At 43.3% G+C, this 13777-nt stretch overlaps 2 protein-coding genes across 2 annotated transcripts in view; one reads left to right on the forward strand and one right to left on the reverse strand.

Annotated features, from left to right (window-relative positions):
• The window catches only part of LOC139445122 (E3 ubiquitin-protein ligase RNF123-like), a 53961-nt gene that overhangs the window by 20829 nt on the left and 19355 nt on the right, over positions 1-13777 (reverse strand). The window contains 9 exon segments of the mRNA XM_071226222.1: positions 358-535; positions 3100-3207; positions 3975-4058; positions 5492-5607; positions 6561-6644; positions 7815-7916; positions 8488-8614; positions 9785-9856; positions 13299-13360. Coding sequence (XP_071082323.1) covers positions 358-535; positions 3100-3207; positions 3975-4058; positions 5492-5607; positions 6561-6644; positions 7815-7916; positions 8488-8614; positions 9785-9856; positions 13299-13360 — 933 coding nt within the window.
• On the forward strand, positions 11611-13183 carry LOC139445317 (uncharacterized). The gene is made up of 4 exons (XM_071226440.1): positions 11611-11642; positions 11759-11896; positions 12157-12258; positions 12943-13183. Exons 1-4 carry the CDS (start codon positions 11611-11613, stop codon positions 13181-13183), a joined length of 513 nt encoding a protein of 170 aa, XP_071082541.1.

The raw sequence follows: 13777 nt of genomic DNA on the forward strand, positions 1-13777 counted from the left end.
TAGGTCTTCAGCAACCCATGCTTGCCGTAACAAGGGACTATGCTTGTCGTAAGAGGGGACTAACGGGATCGGGTTGTCAGCCTCGCTGACTTGATTGATGCATGTCATCGTATCCCAATTGCGTTAATCAATGTTCATAATGTCAATCACTGGATTGTCTGGTCCAGACTCGATTATTTACAGCCCACCGTCATATGGCTGGAATATCACTGAGTGTGGCGCTAAACAACAAACAAACAAACAAGAAAGAAACATGAATGTAGGGACATATTAAGAACCATACCGAAGTCTGCTACCATAAAGTCCCCGACTTGTGAGACAAGAGGATTCCTTCATCTCTGTTGCAGGATGACTCACCTTCAATCTGATCACACTTAGTTGTTGGGTGCAGGTAGTTCTTGAGGGCGTTGTAGCTGTTGATGCAGCTCTCTATGTACAGCTCGGGGACAAACTGGAACAACTGCTTGTACTTGGAGGCCTTCTCTACTGTTGTCAGGATCACCCGCAGCATCCACGCTATGTCGTTCTGCTTGGACTGGATCATGGAGGAAACAGGGTGATTTTAGAACAAGGGTTGATTGAAATGTTCCAAGCTTCACATAGAAAGACTTGACTACAGACATGAAAATTATCCTTTTCTTTCAAAATAATCCCCTTCAACATTGATACACTTTTGTGATCACAATCTCGTAGAGTGAGTGAGTGAATATGGTTTTACACCGCTTTTAGCAATATTCTAGCAATATCAAGGAGGGAGACACCAGAAATGGACTTAACAAATTGTACCCATGTCGGGAAAAGAACCAGTGTGACAAACTAACGCTTTTACCACCGGACCGCCCCAAAGTCCTCCTCTCGGCTGTCCTAAGAAGGTTCTACAAAGCTGCTATGACCTTATCATTCAAGTCGGAATGGGTTCCGGCTCAAGGTTTCGTCATGTTTGGGAACAGATAGAAGTCTGACGGAGCCAGTTCTGGAGAAAAAAGGGGGTGCTGAAGGAGTTCAAAGTCACGCCATGAACAGTAGCCATGGCAACGACTTATACATTCAATGGCCCATTGGTCGGATGGAAGAGCACACCTAATCCCATTCATCCCATAACTTCTAAAAAATACAGCATAACATCCTCAATTTATTGTCGGGCCTTTTGGGAGATGCGTAAACTCTGCTGCCCACCTCTTTATTGTGACATAGGAAGGCGCTTCTTCCTGTAGTGTTATACTTATATCAGCATGGGTAGCTTTCGCTGCAAGTCCACATGTTCCTCCAGTTTGTCCATTTTTCAAAGGTCTCTGATCCCCGCTTATTTTACTGACATGTCACATCAAAACAATTTGCTCACTTGATGCAGGTTCATAACAGCACCACCACTGACACAAGTAACACACAGTATTTCTCCATATCCTACCTTAGAGTATATAACCGCAGAAACAAGTAACACAGTATTTCTCCATATCCTACCTTAGAGTATATAACCGCAGAAACAAGTAACACAGTATTTCTCCATATTCTACCTTAGAGTATATAACCACTGACACAAGTAACATACAGTATTTCTCCATATCCTACCTTAGAGTATATAACCACTGACACAAGTAACTCAGTATTTCTCCATCTCCTACCTTATAACCACTGACACAAGTAACTCACAGTATTTCTCCATCTCCTACCTTATAACCACTGACACAAGTAACATACAGTATTTCTCCATATTCTACCTTAGAGTATATAACCGCAGAAACAAGTAACACAGTATTTCTCCATATCCTACCTTAGAGTATATAACCACTGACACAAGTAACATACAGTATTTCTCCATATCCTACCTTAGAGTATATAACCGCAGAAACAAGTAACACAGTATTTCTCCATATTCTACCTTAGAGTATATAACCGCAGAAACAAGTAACACAGTATTTCTCCATATCCTACCTTAGAGTATATAACCACTGACACAAGTAACATACAGTATTTCTCCATATCCTACCTTAGAGTATATAACCGCAGAAACAAGTAACACAGTATTTCTCCATATCCTACCTTAGAGTATATAACCACTGACACAAGTAACATACAGTATTTCTCCATATCCTACCTTAGAGTATATAACCACTGACACAAGTAACATACAGTATTTCTCCATATCCTACCTTAGAGTATATAACCGCAGAAACAAGTAACACAGTATTTCTCCATATCCTACCTTAGAGTATATAACCACTGACACAAGTAACATACAGTATTGCTCCATATCCTACCTTAGAGTATATAACCACTGACACAAGTAACTCAGTATTTCTCCATATCCTACCTCAGAGTATATAACTACTGACACAAGTAACAGTACTTCTCCATATCCTACCTCAGGGTGTATAACCACTGACACAAGTAACTCAGTATTTCTCCATATCCTACCTCAGAGTATATAACTACTGACACAAGTAACAGTACTTCTCCATATCCTACCTCAGGGTGTATAACCACTGACACAAGTAACACAGTATTTCTCCATATCCTACCTTAGAGTATATAACCACTGACACAAGTAACAAACAGTATTTCTCCATATCCTACCTCAGAGTATATAACCACTGACACAAGTAACACAGTATTTCTTCATATCCTACCTTAGAGTATATAACCACTGACACAAGTGACACAGTATTTCTTCATATCCTACCTTAGAGTATATAACCACTGACACAAGTAACACAGTATTTCTCCATCTCCTACCTTATAACCACTGACACAAGTAACATACAGTATTTCTCCATATCCTACCTTCGAGTATATAACCACTGACACAAGTAACACAGTATTTCTCCATATCCTACCTTAGAGTATATAACCACTGACACAAGTAACACAGTATTTCTCCATATCCTACCTCAGAGTATATAACCACTGACACAAGTAACACAGTATTTCTCCATATCCTACCTCAGGGTGTATAACCACTGACACAAGTAACACAGTATTTCTCCATATCCTACCTTAGAGTATATAACCACTGACACAAGTAACACAGTATTTCTCCATATCCTACCTCAGAGTATATAACCACTGACACAAGTAACACAGTATTTCTCCATATCCTACCTTAGAGTATATAACAGCAATAACCCAACCCATCTGGCGAGACTGTTCTGTGATCTTCTCGAGGAAAACCTTTTTGGCCTGTTCCAGATCATCACGGATGTCAGTCGTCTATATTGAGAAAACAACATGAAATAATTGAGGTAATAATAATTTTCACATGGTTGCAAAGCAATATGAGCTGGCGCTGGTGTCTCTAGTCTCAAGGCTGTAGCTCTACTGATGAGAATAAGAAATAATCTCGACAAGGTTAATTGTGAAAATATATTGATACACGCCAGGCCCTGGTAAGTGAGTGAGTGAGTTGGTTGGATTTAATTCCACTAAGAACAGTATTTCAGTTATATCACCCCGATCAGCGTAATGTGGAAGGAAAGACCAAAGTCCTGCAGGTCTTAGACGGGCACAGGTATGGTGCTGACAACCCTAGAAATATATTCGGGGAGAACCAGGATTCTGGCGTGCTCAAGGGATGCAACTCTGCTCAGTGAATTGTGTTGCAATGACAACTGTGCCATCAATGGCCCCAAGAAATGAAGCACATGCACCACAAGATGACAGGGACAAGTGATAGAGTATTTACTTCAATGTCAGTGAAACACTCCAGGTGATTTATCTACTTATATCAGTTATATCATAGCAAGTAAGCTTAATGTTTTGTTTGTTGTTTGTTTGTTTGTTAGTTGTATAACGCTGCACTCAGCAATATTCCAGTTATATGACAGCTATATGACAGCAGTAAATAATAGAGTCTAGACCAGACAATCCAGAGACAACTAAGGGAAGCAACTCTGCACAGCAAAGTGTAGCATCTAAGACCACTGGGCCATCAATGCCCCTGTTAAAGTTAACAACAAATGTTGAAAATGACTACATACCTCTGTAGAGCACCTTTTGATTTTTTCTTCTGTATCCTGCAGGGCAAACACGAAGTCTCTCATGTTGTCCCTCAGTGCACACATCTAAAATGGAAAGATACAATGATAAATACAACCAATTGATTAAAACATGATAAGACAGTGCTACACATTGCAGGTGGTCAAACAACTCAGTAAACAAAGTGCTACACATTGACAGGTGGTCCAATAACTCAGGAACCAAAGTGCTACACATTGCCAGGTGGTCCAATAACTCAGGAAACAAAGAGCTACACATTGTCAGGTGGTCCAATAACCCCGGAACTAAAGTGCTACACATTTCCAGGTGGTCCAATAACTCAGTAAACAAAGTGCTACATTGCCAGGTGGTCCAATAACCCCGGAAACAAAGTGCTACACGTTGCCAGGTGGTCCAATAACCCCAGAAACAAAGAGCTACACATTGACAGGTGGTCCAATAACCCTGGAAACAAAGTGCTACACATTGACAGGTGGTCCAATAACCCAGTAAACAAAGAGCTACACATTGACAGGTGGTCCAATAACCCCGGAAACAAAGTGCTACACATTGCCAGGTGGTCCAATAACTCAGTAAACAATTTGCTACACATTGCCAGGTGGTCCAATAACTCAGGAAACAAAGAGCTACACATTGTCAGGTGGTCCTGTAACCCCGGAAACAAAGTGCTACAAATTGCCAGGTGGTCCAATAACTCAGTAAACAAAGTGCTACACATTGCCAGGTGGTCCAATAACTCAGGAAACAAAGTGCTACACATTTCCAGGTGGTCCAATAACCCCGGAAACAAAGAGCTACACATTGACAGGTGGTCCAATAACCCCGGAAACAAAGTGCTACACATTGCCAGGTGGTCCAATAACTCAGTAAACAATATGCTACACATTGCCAGGTGGTCCAATAACTCAGGAAACAAAGAGCTACACATTGTCAGGTGGTCCTGTAACACCGGAAACAAAGTGCTACACATTGCCAGGTGGTCCAATAACTCAGTAAACAAAGTGCTACACGTTGCCAGGTGGTCAAATAACCCCGGAAACAAAGTGCTACATTGCCAGGTGGTCCAATAACCCCAGAAACAAAGAGCTACACATTGACAGGTGGTCCAATAACCCTGGAAACGAAGTGCTACACATTGTCAGGTGGTCCAATAACCCCGGAAACAAAGAGCTACACATTGACAGATGGTCCAATAACTCAGTAAATAAAGTGCTACACATTGACAGGTGGTCTAATAACTCTGGAAAAGAGCTACACATTGTCAGTGGACCAATAACCCCGGAAACAAAGAGCTACCCGTTGCTAGGTGGACCAGATAATCCAGTGATTGACACCATGGGCATCAATCTATACAAATGGGACACGATGACATGCATCAACCAAGTCAGCAAGCCGGACCACCCATCCCGTTAATCCCCTCTTACAACATGGGTTGCTGAGCCAAGTAACTCATTCACACAGCTCATCAAGGTGAGACTGTTCCCACTGAGTGGCCTACCTTGCCGAGCTGCTTGTGGGCTGCTATGTGGTACAGGATGACGAGGCTGTCCAATAGTTTCATCAGGGAGTTCCCACTGGGCATCTCGGGCTCAGGGTACACCTCAGTACTCTGGGCTGCAACAAACAAACAACTTTAGTCTGTCAGTTCAGGAAGAAGGTGAAAGTTGTTTTGCACAGTCAGCAATTTTACAGTGAGTAGGGTTTAACACTGCTTTGAACAGTATTTAAGTTATGTCGGTGTGTCAGCTTAATGTGGGAGGAAAGCTGAAAGTGTTGCAGATCGCAGATGTTTACCACTTTGGTGAAGCCCACAAGTACAGGTATGGTGCTGACAACCTAGAAACATTTTGACAGCGAACGCTGGAGTCAATCTCATTAAAATCAGATTTTAGTTTTCACTATTGCTAAACAAAGATCTGAGGACATCCCAAAACGGGTCACGTCAGAACGACCTTTCATCAAACCAATCAGAGCATCGCTTACCAGATCATGAAAGTGACAGTCAGAATGTGTTTTCTGATCATACAACCACGATATATTTAAAATGGGGTATTCCGAAACGACAGTTACGGGTTTAATGATCATATCAAATACAATCTAGGCCATCTATGGGCCATACCAGAATGTTCTTCTCATCAGTTTTAAAATTTTTAATCGAGAATAAGTCAAAATGTGTTTCGAAGCGTAGTCGCCAGTTGGAAACTAGTGTCGTAAAGCTCGAGAAAGATGCCTTCTGATTGGCCAATGTCGATTTCTTGTCAATCATTTCATTGGTGGGTCCAAATTTCGCGAAAGGTCGTTCTGACGTGACCCATAATGGGATGTCATCAGATCTTTGTTCAGCGGTAGCAAGAACTAAGATCTGATTTTAATGAGATTGACGTTGGAGTCAGACCGGGAGTCGAACCCATGATCATAATTTTCATGCATGCCCAAGGGACGCAACTCTGCAAAGGGCAGTGAGGCGCTTTTGATGCCCCCAGCAGTGTCACAGCCATATCTGAAAGAAACAGTACTTTGTATAGACACGATCATCTTGCTTCGTGTTCCCACTGGAAGCTACTTGCCTGCTGAATCCTTAGACTTCTTATCCGTTCGAACAACTTTTCCATCATCAGAAACGGAAATACCCTGAGCTTTATTCACCTCGGCTGAAGAAGAACATGAAAATAAAAACACCACACACAAAACTAGTTATTTTATATCGCAGTATCTATTCTCATTTTCTTTTATTCACCACATTGATCACCCCGGCCAAATTCTACACCAATCTGCAAGTAATCTTTATAAGTGCCCCTGAGACCAAACATTTACAAGACAGTCTACATTTTCAGCATCGAGCATGGTGATGTCAAACATTTACAAGACAGTCTACATTTTCGGCATCGAGCATGTTGATGTCAAACATTTACAAGACAGTCTATATTTTCAGCATCGTGCATGTGGATGTCAAACATTTACAAGACAGTCTATATTTTCAGCATGGAGCATGTTGATGTCAAACATTTACAAGACAGTCTACATTTTCAGCATCAAGCATGTTGATGTCAAACATTTACAAGACAGTCTATATTTTCAGCTTCATGCATGTGGATGTCAAACATTTACAAGACAGTCTATATTTTCAGCATCGTGCATGTTAAACATTTACAAGACAGTCTATATTTTCAGCATCGAGCATGTTGATGTCAAACATTTACAAGGCAGTCTATATTTTCAGCTTCATGCATGTTGATGTCAAACATTTACAAGACAGTCTATATTTTCAGCATGGAGCATGTTGATGTCAAACATTTACAAGACAGTCTATATTTTCAGCATGGAGCATGTGGATGTCAAACATTTACAAGACAGTCTATATTTTCAGCTTCATGCATGTGGATGTCAAACATTTACAAGACAGTCTATGTTTTCAGCATCGAGCATGTTGATGTCAAACATTTACAAGACAGTCTATATTTTCAGCATCAAGCATGTTGATGTCAAACATTTACAAGACAGTCTATATTTTTTAGCATCGTGCATGTTGATGTCAAACATTTACAACACAGTCTATATTTTCAGCATGGAGCATGTTGATGTCAAACATTTACAAGACAGTCTATATTTTCAGCATTGAGCATGTTGATGTCAAACATTTACAAGACAGTCTATATTTTCAGCATCATGCATGTTGATGTCAAACATTTACAAGACAGTCTACATTTTCAGCATCGAGCATGTTGATGTCAAACATTTACAAGACAGTCTACATTTTCAGCATCGTGCATGTTGATGTCAAACAAGAAGAACATCTGAGAGATCTGTTGCCAATGACCTACCACCTAGAGTCCTGTTGAGATGTGACATCAGACCTCCACACCTCTGGAAATCATAATATTCCCGAGTATCCACCCAAAATTCCTGAACTGGGACAAAGGAACCTGGAAATATACCATGTATACTGTTAGCATCACGTCACTGAACAATTGACAAACAAGAAGACGAAGTAGCAGACATCCCCCACAATATTAAATATGTGCATAAAATTATGGAAAGTAATTCACATTATTATTATTGTGAAGTTCCCCTGCAAGTTGGGTGAGTTCCTGAACACGCAAGGTCTGATTCTATAAGCTATGAGGTGAGGTGAAATGGAGTTTAACGTCGCGTCCAAGATTATTGCACTTATATAGCAATATGCATGCATGTGTGTGTGTGGCTGCTTGTACTAGTCTGGACTGATGCCAATTTATAGTGCTAGCCCACTGAGATACCATGGCGCAGTTTAACATGAATACCCAACTCAGACACAGTATACTGGCTCCGACCCGACCCCTTAATGCCGAGCACCAGGCAGGGTAACAACAAGTACCATCTTTTAACGTCTTTTAGTATGGTGCGGCCGGGGACTGAACCCCAAACTTTCCACTCTCTGGGCGGATGATCTACAACTAGACCACAGAGGTGTCCTATAAAGCTGTGAAGTCTCATACAAGTTAGGTGAGTTCCTACCTGAGCTGTGTACAAATCGGCCTGTGTCCTCCTTCTGAAAGAGGTCCCAGTAGTAGCGCAGGGCTTGGATCAGTCGATGGTAGAAGCACAGGGACACAGGCAGCGGGCATGTGTGGATCTGGTGCACCTGTTAGAGTAAGGAAACCAGATCAAGAAGAAAAGGCCAACATGTTATCACAGTTACGTACGACCTCGCTGCTCAGTACAGCAGTTCAAATACTGGTCAGCTCATGTAAGTCAGTGATCAAAACTAACATCTGACCACAGCTGAAGGGCTGAGTGAGTATGGCTTCAGCAATGTTCAGCAATATGGGCTTCACACATTGTACCCATGTGGGGAATCGAACCCGGGTCTTCGGCGTGACTAGCCAATGCTTTATCCACCAGGCTACCCCACTGCCCCTGAACCACAGCTGAATCACCGATATATTGCAATATTAACCTTGACAATGCTTGAACTGTATTTGTATGTATGGTTTTGTAGTTAATAATTAAAATCCTAAAACAAGAAATGGTTGTGCAAACTGGTCCATGATAACTTGTACATGATTGGTTTGTTTGTTTGTTGTTTCACGACGTACTCAGCAATATTCCAGCTATATGCAGTTGTACATGATGTACTGTATTGCCAAAAATAACAGGTGAGGTGGAGAGAGATGGGGTGAGGTGGGGCAAGGTGGTGCAAGGTGGGGCAAGGTGGGAGAGTTGGGATTGGGTGTGTTGGTGGGACGGAGTGAGGTGGGGCTAGGTGGTGCAAGGTGGGGCAAGGTGGGAGAGGTGGGATTGGGTGCCTGGGTGGGACGGAGTGAGGTGGGGCAAGGTGGGGTGAGGTGGGAGAGGTGGGATTGGGTGCCTGGGTGGGACGGAGAGAGGTGGGGCAAGGCGGGAGAGGTTGGGCAAGGTGGGATTGGGTTTCAGTGGGATGGGGTAAATCAGGGTGAGGTAGGGTGAGGTAGGGTGAGGTGGGATGAGGTGGGAGAGGTGTGGCAAGGTGGGATTGGGTGTGTGGGTGGGGTTATGACGGTGTTGGTGAGGGCAGGGTTGTTTCTTGAATCCATGACCATGCTTATTTGTTCATTTCCAAGATTGGCAGTTGGCACCGAAACATATCACACATCAGTGAAATTAGACTCATATTGGTGTGGTACCAAAGTAAAACTATCTGAGAACTTGAAATAGATAGACTCTGTGAAATGATGGTGCTTGTAAATGCTTAGAATTATTTTGTTTCTTCAACCTGTAAGACGAAAAGGGAGTCAATATTTTAATTCAAAATTTTATAAACAAATAGGCTCACTCTTGTGTAGGCGCTGTTCTCCCTCAGAAAGGCCCGCAACTTCTCCATGAAGATGTCTCGTGTGGTTTTACCCTGAAAATATCAGGAACTGGATGTAGCAGCAGCAACCATTACATGCATACACAGGTACAGGCCAAACACATGTGTCTGGATCATACACAAGTACAGGCCAAACACATGTGTCTGGATCATACACAGGTACATGCCAAACACTTGTGTCTGGATCATACACAAGTGCAGGCCAAACACTTGTGTCTGGATCATACACAAGTACATGCCAAACACTTGTGTCTGGATCATACACAAGTACATGCCAAACACTTGTGTCTGGATCATACACGGGTACAGGCCAAACACTTGTGTCTGGATCATACACAGGTACAGGCCAAACACTTGTGTCTGGATCATACACAGGTACAGGCCAAACACTTGTGTCTGGATCATACACAAGTACATGCCAAACACTTGTGTCTGGATCATACACAGGTACAGGCCAAACACTTGTGTCTGGATCATACACGGGTACAGGCCAAACACTTGTGTCTAGATTATACGGAAGTACAGGCCAAACACTTGTGTCTGGATCATACACAGGTACAGGCCAAACACTTGTGTCTGGATCATACACAAGTACAGGCCAAACACAAGTGTCGGGATCAAACACGGGTACAGGCCAAACACAAGTGTCTAGATCATACACGGGTACAGGCCAAACACAAGTGTCTAGATCATACAAAGGTACAGGCCAAACACTTGTGTCTGGATCATAAACAAGTACATGTCAAACACTTGTGTCTGGATCATACACGGGTACAGGCCAAACACATGTGTCGGGATCATACACGGGCACAGGCCAAACACAAACATGTCTGGATCATACACAGGTACAGGCCAAACACTTGTGTCTGGATCATACACAGGTACAGGCCAAACACTTGTGTCTGGATCATACACAAGTACAGGCCAAACACTTGTGTCTGGATCATACACGGGCACAGGCCAAACACTTGTGTCTGGATCATACACAGGTACAGGCCAAACACTTGTGTCTGGATCATACACAAGTACATGCCAAACACTTGTGTCTGGATCATACACAGGTACAGGCCAAACACTTGTGTCTGGATCATACACAGGTACAGGCCAAACACTTGTGTCTGGATCATACACGGGTACATGCCAAACACAAGTGTCTGGATCATACACAGGTACAGGCCAAACACTTGTGTCTGGATCATACACGGGCACAGGCCAAACACAAACATGTCTGGATCATACACGGGTACAGGCCAAACACTTGTGTCTGGATCATACACGGGTACAGGCCAAACACTTGTGTCTGGATCATACACAGGTACAGGCCAAACACTTGTGTCTGGATCATACACGGGTACAGGCCAAACACTTGTGTCTGGATCATACACGGGTACAGGCCAAACACTTGTGTCTGGATCATACACAGGCACAGGCCAAACACTTGTGTCTGGATCATACACGGGCACAGGCCAAACACTTGTGTCTGGATCATACACAGGTACAGGCCAAACACTTGTGTCTGGATCATACACAGGTACAGGCCAAACACTTGTGTCTGGATCATACACGGGTACATGCCAAACACAAGTGTCTGGATCATCCACGGGTACAGGCCAAACACTTGTGTCTGGATCATACACAGGTACAGGCCAAACACTTGTGTCTGGATCATACACAGGTACAGGCCAAACACTTGTGTCTGGATCATACACGGGTACATGCCAAACACAAGTGTCTAGATCATACACGGGTACAGGCCAAACACAAGTGTCTGGATCATACACGGGTACATGCCAAACACTTGTGTCTGGATCATACACGGGTACATGCCAAACACAAGTGTCTGGATCATACACGGGTACAGGCCAAACACTTGTGTCTGGATCATACACGGGCACAGGCCAAACACAAACATGTCTGGATCATACACGGGTACAGGCCAAACACTTGTGTCTGGATCATACACAGGTACAGGCCAAACACTTGTGTCTGGATCATACACAAGTACAGGCCAAACACTTGTGTCTGGATCATACATGGGCACAGGCCAAACACTTGTGTCTGGATCATACACAGGTACAGGCCAAACACTTGTGTCTGGATCATACACAAGTACATGCCAAACACTTGTGTCTGGATCATACACAGGTACAGGCCAAACACTTGTGTCTGGATCATACACAGGTACAGGCCAAACACTTGTGTCTGGATCATACACGGGTACATGCCAAACACAAGTGTCTGGATCATACACGGGTACAGGCCAAACACTTGTGTCTGGATCATACACGGGCACAGGCCAAACACAAACATGTCTGGATCATACACGGGTACAGGCCAAACACTTGTGTCTGGATCATACACAGGTACAGGCCAAACACTTGTGTCTGGATCATACACAGGTACAGGCCAAACACTTGTGTCTGGATCATACACGGGCACAGGCCAAACACAAGTGTCTAGATCATACACGGGTACAGGCCAAACACTTGTGTCTGGATCATACACAGGTACAGGCCAAACACTTGTGTCTGGATCATACACGGGTACATGCCAAACACTTGTGTCTGGATCATACACGGGTACATGCCAAACACAAGTGTCTGGATCATACACGGGTACAGGCCAAACACTTGTGTCTGGATCATACACGGGTACAGGCCAAACACTTGTGTCTGGATCATACACGGGTACATGCCAAACACAAGTGTCTGGATCATACACGGGTACAGGCCAAACACTTGTGTCTGGATCATACACAGGTACAGGCCAAACACTTGTGTCTGGATCATACACGGGCACAGGCCAAACACTTGTGTCTGGATCATACACGGGCACAGGCCAAACACTTGTGTCTGGATCATACACGGGTACAGGCCAAACACAAGTGTCTATATCATACACAGGTACAGGCCAAACACAAGTGTCTGGATCATACACGGGTACAGGCCAAACACTTGTGTCTGGATCATACACAGGTACAGGCCAAACACTTGTGTCTGGATCATACACAGGTACAGGCCAAACACTTGTGTCTGGATCATACACGGGTACAGGCCAAACACTTGTGTCTGGATCATACACAGGTACAGGCCAAACACTTGTGTCTGGATCATACACAGGTACAGGCCAAACACTTGTGTCTGGATCATACACGGGTACAGGCCAAACACTTGTGTCTGGATCATACACAAGTACAGGCCAAACACTTGTGTCTGGATCATACACAGGTACAGGCCAAACCCATGTGTCTGGATCATACACAGGTACGGGACAAACACATGTGTCTGGATCATACACAGGTACAGGCCAAACACAAGTGTCTGGATCACACACAGGTACAGGCCAAACACTTGTGTCTAGATCAGCCAGCATGGGCCATCACGTATTGAAACCTGGTCTTACTTTGCCCTGTCATTCATCATGAAATAGTTAATACAAACGTCTAAGGGTGAGAATAACAACAGAAATGTCTTACATCTTTGGGGTCATTCCAAATCAGAAGTACTTTGAGCATCGCCACTTGGATATCTTCAACCTCTGAAACAGGAGTAATATTACTTATAAACCTACAGCCACTATTGCCTATTGTACTGTATGTATCTTCCTATCTCTTAACATCTCCTATCTTCCTATCTCTTTTTTCAAGTAAGGAGGCTAGGAGGTTTTACCTTTTCCTGGTAACATCTGATGAGTTCAGTGGAAGATGAAATTTGTAATTGGTGTTTCAAACGTCCAATGTTCTAAAATTTACAAGAATTGAAAGTTTTCATCATGGATGACGGCAATCGAACCTGCAACCTCACATAGCGTGTTTCTTTTTGTAACCCACTGTTTTCCCACTGAGCCACCAGGGTAGGTGATGAAAAGTTGTTCAATTTTACTTGTCGTGACTTCAACTTGTGTTCACTTGGGAGTAACCACTTTCCCTCTCCCTCGTGTTTACATTTTCTACCA

The sequence above is a fragment of the Haliotis cracherodii genome, unplaced genomic scaffold (assembly GCF_022045235.1).
Source record: "Haliotis cracherodii isolate W230 unplaced genomic scaffold, xgHalCrac1.p SCAF_6, whole genome shotgun sequence".
Lineage (NCBI taxonomy): Eukaryota > Metazoa > Mollusca > Gastropoda > Lepetellida > Haliotidae > Haliotis > Haliotis cracherodii.

Excerpts from the sequence above, each read along its gene's own strand:
- LOC139445317 (XM_071226440.1), top strand. The coding sequence starts at position 11,611 with ATGCCAAACACTTGTGTCTGGATCATACACGG. Across the intron at positions 11,643-11,758 it reads TGTGTCTGGATCATACACGG|GCCAAACACTTGTGTCTGGA; the intron begins GTACATGCCAAA and ends ACACGGGTACAG. Across the intron at positions 12,259-12,942 it reads TGTGTCTGGATCATACACGG|GTACAGGCCAAACACTTGTG; the intron begins GCACAGGCCAAA and ends GATCATACACAG.